At 37.5% G+C, this 16100-nt stretch overlaps 1 protein-coding gene across 1 annotated transcript in view; it reads right to left on the bottom strand.

Annotated features, from left to right (window-relative positions):
- syne3 (spectrin repeat containing, nuclear envelope family member 3) overlaps positions 1-16100 on the bottom strand; it is a 74391-nt gene that overhangs the window by 37466 nt on the left and 20825 nt on the right. Inside the window, exons 8-12 of the mRNA XM_042500605.1 lie at positions 14420-14594; positions 10229-10411; positions 8076-8219; positions 6172-6306; positions 1930-2091 (exon numbers count right to left, since the gene is read on the bottom strand). Coding sequence (XP_042356539.1) covers positions 1930-2091; positions 6172-6306; positions 8076-8219; positions 10229-10411; positions 14420-14594 — 799 coding nt within the window. The remainder of the gene's footprint in view (positions 1-1929; positions 2092-6171; positions 6307-8075; positions 8220-10228; positions 10412-14419; positions 14595-16100) is intronic.

The following is a 16100-nucleotide window of genomic DNA, read 5'->3' as shown; positions in this document are numbered from 1 at the left end:
AGATGTATGCAGATGTGCCTCGTGCTGTCTGGCTGTCTACTGACGTATAATAACAATGCCGCTGGCTCTGTCCGGCTATGTTCTCATCTCACATCATCCTGCCATGATCCAGATTGATGCAGGTATGCCAAAAGCACTGACAGAGGGAATGTATTTGAAAAGTTAACAATGAGAATGGACTGGGGTAGCTCCCTTTTTAAACACAGTGTCAAGCTATAAAATGGTAAAGACATCCACAACGGCTGAGCCTTTATATTCAGTTACAAAAATACATACTTACAGATCCTTTTAGAAGCAAAAAAAAATTACATGATTTAGTTTAGATATATTTACAAGTAACTTGTGTCATTATGTACCAGCCAACTGTGGACCCCTGTTGCTTTATACTACACAAGTGTGGACCTCTTTTGCCTGTAGAGTAGATCAGCAAATAAAATGCATTCCTGTGATTATAGAGAAAAAAAACATATGTACATTGTAAGATTGACAGAAATCTAGTGCTTCTAGTGCATCTAAAAACTCAAAGGGAGTTTTGGAGGATTGAGCTAATCTCAAGGTTAAGTTAAATTCTGATAATAAACTAATTTAAGCAATTCATTAAAATTAGTAAAGATCTTGCTGGTATTTTTCTCTCCACATTTTCTTCCTACCCTTATTATTATTATTATTATTATTATTATTATTGTTATTGTTATTTCTCCTTTCTTTAGATTTAAAAATATTTCCTTGCCCTCTGGGGAAGCCGTATTGTAAAACAGTGTCAAGCTAGATGGTTAAGCCATCCACTAAAACTGAGCCTTTATAGTTTGTTATAAAATATTAGTTATAATTATAATAATCACAGTCATTGTAATCATAGTTGAGGAATAATTTTTGAATTATTTAGGTAAGATTCTTTTTGTGTAAGTCTTATCTATCTCATTTTATTTATTCTTTACATGGTGGAGTGTGAACGTCACTCCATGCTATCCAAGAGGGAACTAATTGTCATTATGTACCAGCCAACAGTGGACTCATGTTGCATTATCCTATGTTTGGACATGTTTTCTATAATGTTTTTTCTAATAACCCACAAACAAATTACATTTCTATGCGTACAGACTGAGAGTGTATATTGAAGTATATTGAAAAAAAACTGATTGACATTCAGTGCTCGTGAAAACTGGTCAGGTCAGTATCGTCAGGGACTGAACAACTTTAAAGGTCTAGTCAAGGTCTGATGTTACATCATTTTACATAATTAAACCTAAAAAAAAGAAAAAATCTTACTGCTGATCATTTTATGTAAAGGTTTATTCTGCTTGGATTATAGTTTTCTTGCTTTTTTTAAGGCTCTAAAATACTGATTTCTCTCCTGCCTTCTGGGTAGCCCTTTATTTTAATACAGTATAGAGCTTAAAACTTCTGAAATCACCTAAAGCCAAGCCTTGAATTTTAATGCAAAGACTAATAACAAATCACTTTTCAGGAGACTGGTGTCTTTATTAACCCTATCATGCTATTTGTATCATATTTGATACATTACATTCTGTGGCCTTCATGTCACCCACATTAACATTACTAAAGCCTGTTTAACGGCCCATCTGCAGTCTGAAAGGCTGCTGGGGAGAGGAGTGTTAAAAGCGACGTGTGTGAATGGGTCGTTCAAATACCAGCTCCAACCAGGAGGGAGAGCTCTGAATATGGATATAAACACTCACACACACTTTGGTCCCCTCTTGGCAAAATCTGAAAAATTTCACCAGAGGCCATAACACATGATTTTATGATGATTTAGAGCATGTCCAAGTGGGGACTTAAAAAATGTCCCCTGTTAGTTTTGCCGTTCCCTGTTGGTGACTGTGTAACGATGAGTATGTTCCCTGTTATATATATGCGCGAGTGCACACACACACACGCACACACACACACACACACACACACACACACCTCGGCTTCTTGCCGGCGGCCCTGGATGCTCCACTCTCCTGAGGGCCCATGGAAGGACTCCAGCTTCTGCCTCATGATCATCAGCCACTTCTCTATGTTTAGCAGGCTGTCATGGAAGCTCTCATGGTCTGCGATGCTCTCCTCGCTCTCACGCACCTTCACCTGCAGACAACAAAAAACATTTAGAAATCCATGCAGTGCACTGACAATATCTGCAACAGCCGTCATAATGCAAACTTCACTCTCCGACACAGTAACAGATGCTGTACTAGCAGTTCTGTGGAGTCCTCGGCCACTCTTGACAAAAACTAAACATTTTCAGTGTGATTAGGTTCCAGTGATGAGCAGTTGGTGCCATGTTGTTTTGTATGGAGCCAGAGCCTTTTGCTGGCAGTATGCTCTAGATTAAATCAGATTTGGTGAGTTCTCACAGGCAAAGTGGAGGCTTTGTTTACGGCAGTGTGCACAGACCGGCCAGACGGGCACGCTGAAATTTCCACACGGGCTTCTGTAATCCCCCTCCAACACACTGCCGTCTGCAGCAGGTCAACAGTGGGATGTAGCCACATGTTTTCAATTTAGTGATGAAAGTTGGGTGCATTTTAGTTTTTTAGTTGCCAGTGTGATTCAAGAGACTGTCTATGGTGGCTGTCAGTAAATGACTGGAGGGTTGCAGTGAGTATATAAGTGGTATTATTATCTCTGACGTGATGAAGAGCCTGTGAGCTCCAGATCAGCTGACATTAACCATTAATATGTTTGACTAAATTAAGTCTTTTTTTGTTACTTCTCTCTATGCTGTGCATGAGAACACACCAAAGCTAATTGTTGTGCAAGTTTGGAGTGAAAATTTGAATTTTCAGCACATTAAAATGTAAACCAGAGCAGGTTACTGTTAACTACATGTATACTATTACACTCAGGGAGACGTGAGGATGATAACAGAGCACCAATAACTATGGATAAAATCTAATGGATCGGTATTAGGCCAGATTAACGCATTTTTTTTATTGATTGGGATCCCGTATTTTGAGCATGTGCCCTTAGTTTACATTTGTCGTCACAAAGATGATATAAATGGAGAGCACAATTTGCAGCAAATATTCAGGTTTTACTGTAATGCTGCTACTCCATATTTAGAAACTTTTTTTGATGTTCAACTGAAGCTGCTACACCGCTTTTTGTGGAATTAAAATTTTTGTTGTTCATTTTTTGTTTACTTTGTGAGCTTTTACACTACTGTGAAGCAGAACTGTGATTATATTACTCATTTATAGTGTTCTGTACTTTTATTATAATGATACTACACAGATTTGAGAGTAATTTTGAAAGATGCAATTTAGTTTGTTTACTTTAATTGATTAAAAAAAAACAAATGCTGGACTTGGCGAAATTGTGATAAGAGCCATATAAATGTATTTTTAGTTTGTTTACTTTATTATTTTTGTAAAAAAAAAAAAAAAAACCAAAACCTTACAGAACTGTTTGGATGCAGCCATTTTTTATTGTATTGCATTGCAGAGCTATTGAAGTGTCAATATACACACTATACATTGTTGTTAACTTTTAAGTGTGAAGTGTGCATTGTGCGGCTGCATTATCCAGGTAAATACAAGTATCTGACTGGGACTCAGTATCAACAGATAATCAATACTACACGACTCTGATAGGGTTCAGGGGCAAAAAACGTGATCAGGACATCCAGTAATTGCTACATTGCAGCATTAGGTTAGTGCTTTTGTGTTTTCTCTTCTTTTGAATGAATGAATCTGTCCTTATGGATCAAAAGATTGTCCTTATTATCAAATCTTTTCGCTTTAATTAAAACCTTGGGAAACAAATTAGCCAGATGATTGCAAAGGAAATACCCATATATTGACAAAGAATATCATGATAGTATTTCACTGTGCATATCAAAGTCCTATTTCAGTGACATGTGTTCATGTGTGATGATGGCTTACATTTATACTGCAGGCTCCTCACAGTAACTGTGAAGCTGTGAGAGAAAAATGGCTCAGTCCTTTAAGAGCAACTCATCAGTGTGTGTTTCCAGGTGTTAGTAAGTTCTACTGCGTATGTGAGACAAGTTGTAAAAAAGGGAGCTGTGTGCAGTCTGATAAATGTCCTCAAGTCATGACACTTGGGTCGGTGTCGGTTAAAGACTACAAGTTTGAAAAGTAAAAAAATCTGGAGGTGTGGAGTTAGAGAGAAGTGATCTTAAAGAAATCTGTCACCCACTGCTCATTTGCTGCAGGCTACAGGCTCCTGGATACATTGGCTGTTACTACTGTAACCCAACTGGCAGAGGTTGAGTTGCATTGTGGGTTACATAAGCACCAGACTTTGACGACAAGGAAGAATGTGCACGATAATAAAAGGATATCTATGCACCAATTTAGATCCTTTATAAATGACCATCCATTGTAAGTCCAAAAATGTTAAATTAGTGGGGTGGGCTACTAGTATTTTATTTATTTATTTATCTTTTTTTTGTTTTGTTTTTTGGCCACAACATTAAAATATTATTTTGTAGGAATGTAACGATGCACCGCGAGGTAGTTAAGAATCAAAATAAAATATGAGATTCAAATCGGTGAAATGAAAAATGAACCCTGATACTTTTTTTTTGAACAGCAGAGGGCGTAACCTGCTTTTGACTTCGCTTGCTCGATGTGCCACATCACTATGTGTTCAACGTCCTACGTCATGTCTGAGACTACAGCCAGCTCGCCAACGTAATAAGACGAAGCAAAGGCTCGAAAAGTGGGGCGGCATGTGAGACTCCTCAGGTCAGAAATATTATATTTTTCAGTCATACTTATTTCTGTAGTCTCATTTTGTATTTTAGAAAAAATCGTGAGAAAATCGTATGGTGAACCCAGTATCGTGAATCGCATCAAATCATGAGTTGAATGACTCGTTACATCCCTATTATTGCATCATAAAGTGACCAGCGTCTGCTGGAGGCAAGATGAGAGTGCTGAAAGTGAATCAAAACGGTAAAGTTTCAGGCTGTAAAATCAAAACAATGAGCTAAAGACATTTCAAGCTCAGAAGAGCTGAAAGGAACTGCACAGTTGTTAATAATTTATGTGTCGCTACATCACAGTGCATTTAGCCACCACTTAGCCCTACTACACCCACTCATTTAAACTATTGTTAAAGGAAAACTTCACCTTCCAAATGACCATTTGTATATCAGTTATTCTCCCTGTGTTATGTTGAATTTGTGAGGAAAACTTTGTTTTTCTCGCATGCCTTCATAGTGAACGAAGAATCCAAATACAGAGAAGAATTATTGATGTATTGACGTCATAGAGGTCTGCGTTTAAAAACAGCAAAACCATAACATACATAATCTACAAACTCACAAACACGTTGTGCAGTATAATCCAAGTCTGAATATGAGTCATATGCTCAGTACTTCCCAAACAGACAGCCGTTTTTCCACAGGGGACTCAACACAAAGTGAAACTTCTGTCTGCTCTCTTCAAAGACAGATTCTATTTACAAAAACAGCATTGTAACACAGCTGAACATGGGAGCTGCTGGTCTACAGCTGCCTCGATCATCGATTTTGTGTGCCAATCCAAATTAATCCTTTAAAACACCAAAGAATCATCTGAGGAACTGCAGATAGTCTGAAGAGGTTGCATTAAGTTTTACAGTAGGCGGGTTTCCATTACAGATTTCCGGAACACTTAAGCGCTATTTCAAAATGTCAATAAAACACAGTTGCGAGATGACTGCATTTTCACTGAGTGATGTTCTGCAACTTCTCCTCTGGTGATAACATGCCAAGAAGCATGCTGATGGATGTTCAAAACATTAGCAGCTTTATTTCTATTGCAGTCACCGCACGATTTCTGGGAGGTGATAGTCCACGATTTCACAGAGGAATTGTGGATTCAAAATTTCAAGAGGATCTGCTCAACTTTTGAAGATTCAAAAACAGCTCTTGTAGCTCCTGCTGCATCATGAGGGAGCCAGTTCCTACTGACAAGCACATAGCCATAGCATCATGTGACCCCTATGACTTCTATTCATTAAGATTTTTTTCAGTTTTTGGATTCTTTGTTGACTGTGGAGGCATGCAAGAAATAGACGTCATTGATATAAAAATGTCATATAAAATGTGATATATGTAGGTATGTAATATAAAAACATGGACTGGTGCAGCTTTGACTGTGGGCTCAGTGATTCTGATAACTGTATGCATTCTACAGCACTCTCCAGTCTTACCCTGGTTGCCTTGTGCAGATGTTTCCAGTCAGTGTAAAGCCTCTCAAACTGAGTCCTGTTGCTCTGACTGGACGAAACCAGAGTCTCCATCGCTGTGATGTGGGCTTCACAGTCCTCAAGGTCCTTCTGGATCACCTGAGGACACACAGGACACACAGTGGGACAGTGTGTCATGGGAAATGATACAACAATACAACAATGTGGGTTTGGTGCAAACTCAGTTCAGGTACCATCTTTCATCATTTTAAAAAGTATATCTCATCTATAGATACTTTATTATACAGTGTTCGGTATGACATTGTAGCAGCATCTTTTATAATAAATAAATCGATCACTTTGTCAGCACTAAGAGCAGACACAAGTTTGAAGGCTCCACAGTCTGATTCTTATTCTCAGCTGTAATGAAGTGAAACCAATGACTGCCTGAAGGTAGCAGAACACATCACATCACCACAGCGAGCTCTCACAAATGATGGATGTGTACAGTGGACTGGATATGTAGCAAATCAGAAACACTGCATCATAATTGTTGTTTGTTATTACACATTAACCCTTTGAACCCTAAACACATTGATTTGATTTATTTCAAAAACATTGGAAGAAGGCAATAAGCAATTTAGGAAGAAATGACCCAAACTCTACAAAATACTAACAATCTGTTTAAGTATGTACTCCTGAACTGGAGAACAGACCGAGCTCCAGCTCAACCACAGTGACATAAAGTCATACTTATTATATATTTCTTTGGATTATTTGACATGCAGCCTGCTTTTGAGAGACAAAGTTTTCCTTAGAGCATTGGAGCCTTTTATGCGCTTTATTGGATTGAATATTTCCACTATTCTTACAGCAGGGTTTATGAAGCAGGGGATTAACAGGTTTTGTCACCTTTTTTTCCTTCCTTTGTCTTTTTGTGTTAGTGTGTAGTGCCTGAGTCTCTTTCATTTATAGTATCTGTGAGCCCAGTTGTTTTTTCTGTGTTTTTTGATGAATGGTTCATGTATTGTTTTGCCCTAAAAAATAAAAAGAATATTAAAAATATTGTAAAAAAAACAAGAAATAACTCAAAATTAAAATAAGTTGACCCCCCAAAAAAAGAACATGAAAATTAGCAAAACAAAGTAAAAAACAGAAATGAAAAACTTTTTTTTTAATTGCTTAAAAATAATAATTGTAATATAATTCTAAATATAAAATTACGATCATTATAAATATAGCTTTCTGAAAATTTTTCCCCAACCTTTTCGAAAAAAAATCCTAAATCTACTAATTTCTTGCAACGTGCTAAGTATTTTTTTTGCCAAGTTGCATACTATTTTCTTTTTTTTAAGTAGTTACAATCTATTTTTTTAAAATCAAATCCAATTAAATATATAACTTTTCCAAACTGTATATATACATACCATTTAACTTAAATTATTTTGTTGTGCGTTTTTCATTATTTTTTTAATACTCATTAACATATTACATGAAAAATTACAGTGCAACACGACAAAGGATACAGTTACATTAAAAGGGAATTAAAAAAACAAAACAAAACCAAAAAAAGAGAGAACATTAAGCTTGTATAATATAGGTTATTTTGGCCAAGTTGCAAACTGCCTTTCCCCCAGTGTTTTCAGGATAAAGCAAAACAATGTGATCAGACTTCAAAGGGTTAAATACCTGTGAAAGGTGTCTGAATGCAGGTTTTAAAGGGTTAAACACTCGCGTTATTTACTGAATCTGATTAAGTCGACACTTGAGGATCTGCTTTGTGGTTATCTGCTGTGACAGAGACGTGAACATGTCACTCGATCCAAATTCATCGCTTTAATCTGCCCGAGGCTCTGATCTGCCCGTGTTCCAGCACGCGTGCTGGCTCACTTCGGCTTGGCGCCAGTCTAGTCTGGGATTAAACTCACCCTGAACTGGTCTGACTGGCTTTTCTTGGCCAGGATGTCGGGCTGGAGGCCGTCGGCTGCCACCAGCTGGTCCCGCAGAGTGGCCAGCTTGGAGCGAATCAACTCATAGGCGTCACCGAAGTCCTTGGTTCTTGAGATTAAGCCCTGAGAGAGGGAACAAGGAATCATCAGGTGTGTTGGTACACAGACACTCAGGTCTGGACTGAATGGTGAAACCGGAGTTTGTCCTCTTTGTTTTCATCTCCTCCATGATAAAGTGCGGCCTGCATATGGCGCTGAGGGCTTCTGGATTGTGGATAATGTGGCAACTTTATCTTACAAGGACAATAACACCCAGGATGGAATTACTGAGCCTGCGTGCGGGCGTGTGTGTGTTTTACCTCCCTACAATGAAGATGACAAAGGCAAATGGAATGTGTGAAAAACTAGAAGAGGTGTGGTGTTTTCAATCCTACCTGCCATTATTCACTTTAGGAGAAATAATGATTCCACATTGTGGGGTGAGAACTTAACAAACGGATTCTAAAATAACTAATAATCTCTGAGGTTTAATGAACTATTTCTAGTGAAAATCAGTTTTGAGACGGTTACTCTGATTAGGCAAACACATGAGTCTGTTAAATTGCTGTTGATAAACGCAACATTTCTTTGAATTGAATCTGGAATTACGCCACATTTACGTTACCCAACTAACGTTGTCACTATGGAAACGACTTCTCAACGAACAGCACCCACCTCTCACTCAAGGTGGGCATGCCCTTAAATATGCGTAACTTTAAGCCTTGATAACGCAAATTGGTGTGTTTATAAAAATTCACCCTTTAATTAACCCTTAGGGCCCTCTTTAATATTACACACACTCATATTGCTCTGCGCACAAAGAGTGCTTTTCAAATTCTAGCTTTAGAATTAAAATACATTATGATTTTCTACTTTCATCGAGTTGATTTTTTTAACCAACATCAGTCCTAATCATAAATAAAAAATATTTATTAATTTTCAGAATTTGACTTTGAATGCCAGGGTTTTGTCATAATCCCACTGTTTTTAAGAAAAAAACAAAAATATACACCAAAAAAATTATTTTCAATTTACTACATGCTACATGTTTTTGATTATCACAGCCTAGGGTGTGTCATTAATTTGCAGCAACACTGATTTTTATAAATTATTATTTTTTGTGCAGTGTTAAATACTCACACTCATTCCGCTCTGTGCACAAAATGCACTTTTCAAAATCAGGCTGCAAAAATATTATACATTGATATGACTTTCTTCTTTCACTGAGTTGAATTTTTTTAATCAACATCAGTCCTAATCCTAAAAATCATTATTAATCCCTTAAATGCCAGGTTTCTGTCATAATGCCACTATGCTTTTTGATTTAAAAAAAAATTCTATTTCAATATACTTCATGCAGCAACATTGAACATTGATTGCAATGATTGTGACAATGCACCTAGTGGAAATAGCTAATTTTTTCATATGCCAAATATAGAAAAAAAATGAGGTCATCAGGTGGAAAATGGTAAAAATTATAAATTTCAAGGCAAAGCCCCAGAATGACACCCATAAATAAATAAATGCATTTTTATGCTTTGATGGCTGTGGGATTAAAAATGTCAGTTTGAATGAGTACTGAGGAGCATTTTTTGCACTTGACAGCCTGAATGGAACAATTTAGTCTCCACAGTGTATTTTAGACTTATTGTAGGAGCTGAGCTGGAAATTCACAGATTAAACAAAGACACACAATCTGCCCAAAAAGTTATGCCATATGCATGAACAAAACCAAAATGATCAGAAAATGAAGAATGACAAGTGTGTAAAATGTGCCAAACAGTCCCTAAGGGTTAAGCTTATTCAAATGTGAACAGGTGACTTTATGAAACTTCACCATGTACAGTTGTCATGAATTTTTAAATAAGCTTTGGAGACAAAGCCTTTTTTTGTACCAGGCTGTAAACATGTATATGCAAACTTGAGCATTTAAACATGGGGGTCTATGCTGACTGACACAGCTTGATATTTACTCAACTAGATATCCACTGCATAAACAATTCAAACATTATATGATATGAAAAACAGCTCTTTTACATTGTTCTCTTTTACATTGTAAAGGCAGATGACTGACAGTAGTGTGGTGTAAGCACCTGTAGCCGGCTCTTCCTCTGCAGCAGCTGAGTGTGCAGCAGCTCTCTGTTCCTGATGGCAGCGCTCAGCTCGCCCTGCAGGCTGTCGGCCCTGTCGGCACCGAACACAGAGTCCAGCAGGTCCCCCTTCATCTGCAGCAGACTGAGACGCTCCTGCAGCTGCACGCTGTCCCTCAGCAGACGCTGCAGGAAAGGGCAGAAATGAAGACTATGTGAAGTTTGTTGTTTTCAAACTTTTATTCGACGCTGCTGCCCAGGGAGTGCACACATATAAAAATTTACTTTCAATTCATAATTAACTCCAGTTACTCTCACATGATTTAGGTTCAACTTCAGAGAATCTCTCAGTACAGAACTTCATACGTAGTGTGTGCTGTCACAGTGATGCAACTCTTACACGAGCTTCGACTCTGAAATGTATTTTAGACTTGAAATTGGAGAGTTACAAATCTTTCTGATGTTGTTTTTAGAAGCAGGGTTCAATCACATCTTAACCCAATAAATATCAGGACTTTGAGGCAACATACAGTACTTTCTCTAAAATGACCAACGATACTCATCAGTTCTTTCTTATTACTGTATAATAGTTTTATCTTTATTATATTAAAAAACAATTAATTCTAAACATGATGAGAACTTCATATGTATATATAACGTAGGGACTGTTTCTTATTTATTAGAGTGGAGAGGGTGCAAAGACGGGGAGGCATGTCAAATCACTGTCAAGCACTGGGGGAGGGACTTTTTTTTTTTAATTCTGGAGGTTATTCCGTAGGTTATTTTTACGTCACTACAGATTTGTTTGGAAGGCATTTTCTTCTTGAAAAAACATTTCCCCCTTTTTTTTCCTTAAAAAGGTTTTGACCAAATTTAGAGGAAAAAAAAATTGCTTTTCCCCCCTTATTTTTTTAATATATAAAAAAATGTTTTTGTTGATTATTAAACACAAAAATTTTGGAGTTCTTTTCCTTTTAAACATTTTAGTGACTTTTAAAGAAAACTTTAAAAATCCCCAAAACTTACACAAATCACAACCAGAAACATTAAAAACAGATGTTGTCATAAAGGTTTGTGAAACAAAATTACATTACTTTTCCAAAAATTTCAGGGTATATTTCGTTTTCCAAAACTTTTCCAGGCCTGGATACTGATATTTGCAAAATCGATGACGATGAGGTGGAACAGTAGCGTGAGACAGAAAACTGAGGCTGACCAGGTATGGACTCTCTCCACTGTGTCTCTAACGTGACAAACACTGAGCTGAAAAACAACTGAAACAACTTTGTCAGGGGGAAATATATTTAGTATATTTGTGATAATGACTCATGTTAAAGTTCTCCCACATTAGACACATTATCAGATGCTTTAGCTTTGTCTGTCTGTGTGTCTGCTAGAAAGCTCTCAAAGTTTCATAAAATATGTATCTGAGAGAAATATAAAGATTGGGGCAACCACACTGGCATTCAGTATTCTGTGTAATTTAGAGAGTTCACAGTGAGTGGAGAGAGGGTGGGTTTGTAATTTAGATCACAGATTCGAGACTTCAGCTCTATTATGTGCACTAGAAACTTTTCCAATGAACTCTTTTGTATTTTATTCAGGCTGCTATGGAAGCTGTCAGTCAGTCTGTGGTGAGGACAAAACACCAGATGTGTAAATGATGCATGAATGTGCATTGTATTAGTATCAGCTGAGACAGCTGTGGGGGAAATTCTGAGGTGGTTAAATACAAGTTGAGAGATAGGTAACACTGCTTCTTGGTTGTTGTGTTCTTATTTTTGTAGGCTGCACAGCGTTCTGCAGAATGTAAATCAAAGACACATTTGTAAAATTAATTTTAAATTATTTATGAGTGAGGAATTCCATCATTTTTATTTACATACATTTAAGCATCATCTCCCCGTTACTGGTCTTTTAATGTGAAGCACTTTGTAAAGTCTGTTTCAACACGAGCACTCTGAATGAATTATTGATCACCCTTCTAACGATCAATAATGATGATTGAGATTTTACCACAGTGGTGGTTTGCAGAAACATGATGAAATTATGGTACAGATGCTTCAAATATTCACAGCCGTGTGAAATGACAGCAGCTCTGTTGGAGAACCTCGCTGAGGAGAAACAGATGGTGAAATTGTTGTCTTTTTTCATATGCAAACACATGTTAAAGGTTGTTTCTACACCCATTTCTGGGCCGCTGTGGGAGTGAAAATGAGGCTTGCGCTCGATCACCCAGCTCCACAGTGATCGAGATATACAGCATAATCAGATGTACATGCTGCGTTATGAATCTGATTTTTTTTTATAACTGTATGCAAATGTCTTATGCATAGACATTGTTTTAGTTATAATTCTACAGTTTCATGCATCCAGCCCTGTAGTTTTAGCAGGACTTAAAGGCTGAATTACTGATAAACTCAGCTCTTAATTATGAACCAAAGCCATGGCTGTGGTGATTTTCTCCTATCAATCACAGAGGGATGTTATATATTCCAGCAGCTCCCCATTAAAAAGTGAGTGAAACAAAGTGAGCACCTCTGATATTACTGTACAATAAGCCTCTTTCTTGTTATCTTCTTATTACACACTAGCTCTAACTGTACAGTAGTTTTAGATTTTTCCCTCACCGGTCTGTAATGATGCTGGATGACATCAGCAAAACTGTCCGTTGAATGAGTCACTTGCCCATCTAAATGACTTGTAATTATTTATCTCATATAGCCCATGTGTTCATGTAACAGATTTATATTTCAACCAAAGTCCACTTCTTCCCCTTTTGTTAATGGTCCCCCCATATATATGTGTTTCTGTATAAATTCTTATTTTTGGGAGCTTTTATTTTGACAGCGATATTTTATTTTGTCAACCCTGACTTCTCAGCAGCGTGCCACTTCTTGTGTATTCAAGGTATTCCCTTCAGTCAGCTCCCCACTCCTGGGGAGGCAGAAGCAAATGTTTTCTGTCCCTCTGTGTCCCTCTATCTGTCCCTTCCTCTCTCTCTCTTTTTCTCCTGCTGGTTCTCCACATGTTCCCTTGTCCCATCACCTCTCTCCCCCCCCTCTTTCTCTGTCGTTTCCTCTTGGTTCAGTTAAAAAAAACTCTCACTAGAGTGGCAATTAAGCATGAGACAGTTCACAACAGTTTTACTGAGAAAGGGTCAGATCAGGCCATATCAGGTTTGGGCAAAGAATTAGAGCTCTAGTCTGAACACAAAACAGAGAGGACCTGAAAGGAGACGATGGATCTTTTTTTTCTTGGTCCAACCATTTGAACTAACCAGTGTTCAAGTTCATGAAAATCTTTCCCCACAAATGTGAGAAAACTATCAATTTGTTTCTTAAACCTGCAATTATTTAATTCTTTGCCTGCCTGGGGCAGAGGAATCAAGTTCTGAACACAACGTTGACATATTGTCACCATTTGAAGGTATAATATGCAGGAGTTGTCAGTGACTGTTTTTTAATACGTTCACTAGTGAAAATGAAAGTAAAAGCCAGCCTCAGATTTGTTCTCATTTGGGAATGAGCTTTGTACGTTTGGTGTTTTGCCTCGTTTTATTTCCCTTTTTTTCCTGCCGCTGTGTCTGCAGTTTCCTCTTGGATGCTTGTTACATTTCAATAAAGACTTGCTACATTTTAATGTAGACCACAACTGAGCGCTCTTGTTGGAACAAAATCAGAAAATCCAGGCAGAGTCTTTTCAGGTATATACACTGCCACACACCTCTAGTGGGTTATAAGTGATGACTGAGAGGAATAACTGCTGTATGAGTGTCTCTGTATGGATATCTATACAATGTATTTTAGAAAACTCCTGCAACAGTTGCTTATTTCCACATTCAGCAGTTACTGAATAGAATGATCATTTATTAGGAGCCATATTTGTGTCCGCTTGATTAATGTAAGTCCAATTTCTTTCTCTCTGTTAGCTCTGTGTTTGGTTTTCTTTAGCTCCTCAATGCTCCACTCACTGAGAGTGAACCAAAACACTAAGGTTGCAGTCAGACAGATAAACAATAAGCTGAAAGTCATTATAAATCTCTATAAAGCTGAGGGGAGCTGCAGATTCAGCTGATTATTTTCTGTAGGTTCATCATCGCTAGCCACACCTCTCACATTACACACTGTCATTTGATACATTGTTGTTATAAAACTATCATTTATAGCTGCTTTAAGCAAATATGTGTTTTACCTCTATGTTCTGCACCAACATGGCAATGTGGGAGAAGTCAGTGACCTCAGCAGAAGCCTCCAGAACCTGAGAGACCATGTGACTCCACTGTGCGTAGACCAGCAGCGGGTCCTGCAGGATGTTTCTCAGGCCGGACTCTGACTCCGAACACAGCCTAGTCGCTCTGCACTTCACACTGCAACAAGAGCACACACACATTTACAACAGACAACTTTAACAAGAGAATTTCCAAACTGACCTGCAAGCCTGTCATTCTGATTGGTGCATGTAGTATATTACTTATTATAGTAAGGTTATGTAAAAATAATATTTCCCAAGAAAAAGAAAAGTAAAACACAGCACGGTGAGAGTTGTGCATAAATATTTTTCACAGTTGCATTTATTACATAAAAGTTTAAGAATGTGAACATGTTTCCTCACAGGTTTCATTAGGTTCTCTTTAAATCATGTCACACAAAGAAAATAAATAGTTTTGGTTGAGCATCAAACCTTTTTAAATCAAAAATATTAAAAGTCTAAAACAGTTACACTCAACACACGACCCGTGGGCCAAATCTGGCCCCTGATAGGGTGCCAGATTGGTGGACCCCCAGTCATTTTCTAATTCACAATAAAAATGAAGTGATTGACACTGGGAATTGTTTTTGTACTTTCAGTATACATAAGGAGCCAGAGTGCATAAAACAGCATCAACAGAGAGCTAGTTGATCAAAAATAGTGACAGAAGAGGATCCCCCACACATATTGACAGAGGTCCTAGTTAAGCCCCTAATGTCCTAAAATCCTAGAAACATCCTGAAATCCTAAAAATGGCCGAAAATCCTACATATGTTCTAAAATTCCACAAATATCCTAAAATTCTAGAAATGTGCTAAAATCCCAGAAAAATCCTAAAATCTTAGGAATGTCTGAAAATCTGAACAATGTACTAAAATCACAGATATGTCCTAAAATCCTAAAAATTTCCAAAAATTTTTGAAAGGCCCTCAAACCTGAGAAATGTCTTAAAATCCTAGAAATGTCATAAAATATTAACAATTTCTTAAAATCCTTCAATGTCCTAAAATCCTAGAAATGTCATAAAATATTAACAATTTCTTAAAATCTTAGAAAGTCCTAAAATTGCACAAATGTCCTGAAAAAACGGGAAATGTCCAAAAATCCTAGAAATGTCATGAAATCCCAGTTATGTCCTAATTTCTAGAAATTTGCTTAAGTCCTAGAAACGTCCTAAGATCCTCTTGTCATTTTGCAAAAGTCGCCCCAGAGCAAAGAGAGTTGAGTATCCCTGCGCTAAAATAACGCTTAATGCAGACAGTATGCAGCTGCATCGTGCTCTGCGTCGTTGCTCTGGTCTCAGTCATGACTGAGTCATGGCTCTGTCGTGTTTTTAACACCCACATTCACAATATAGTTTAGAGTTGTGTTGCTGACATTTATTGTCCTAAAAGCTGTGCTGCGTGTTTACAGCTCATTAAGATGGTAACAGATGCTTTATGGTTGAGGTTGAATATGACAACTTTTTGTTGTTTCTCACTTCTCTGCTATCCCTAATTTAAATGTAAAAAGTTGCCAATCTATAGCACAGCTGATGTCACTATATATGTGTTTATTTGCCTGACAATGTCCTAAACTAAAAATCATTTTGTTGGGAGCTTGGTAACAAGTGGACTATTGGGGA

Source organism: Plectropomus leopardus, chromosome 14 (genome assembly GCF_008729295.1).
Source record: "Plectropomus leopardus isolate mb chromosome 14, YSFRI_Pleo_2.0, whole genome shotgun sequence".
Lineage (NCBI taxonomy): Eukaryota > Metazoa > Chordata > Actinopteri > Perciformes > Serranidae > Plectropomus > Plectropomus leopardus.
Note: the sequence above shows the minus strand (reverse complement) of the source record. Positions and strands in the feature narration are given on the sequence as shown.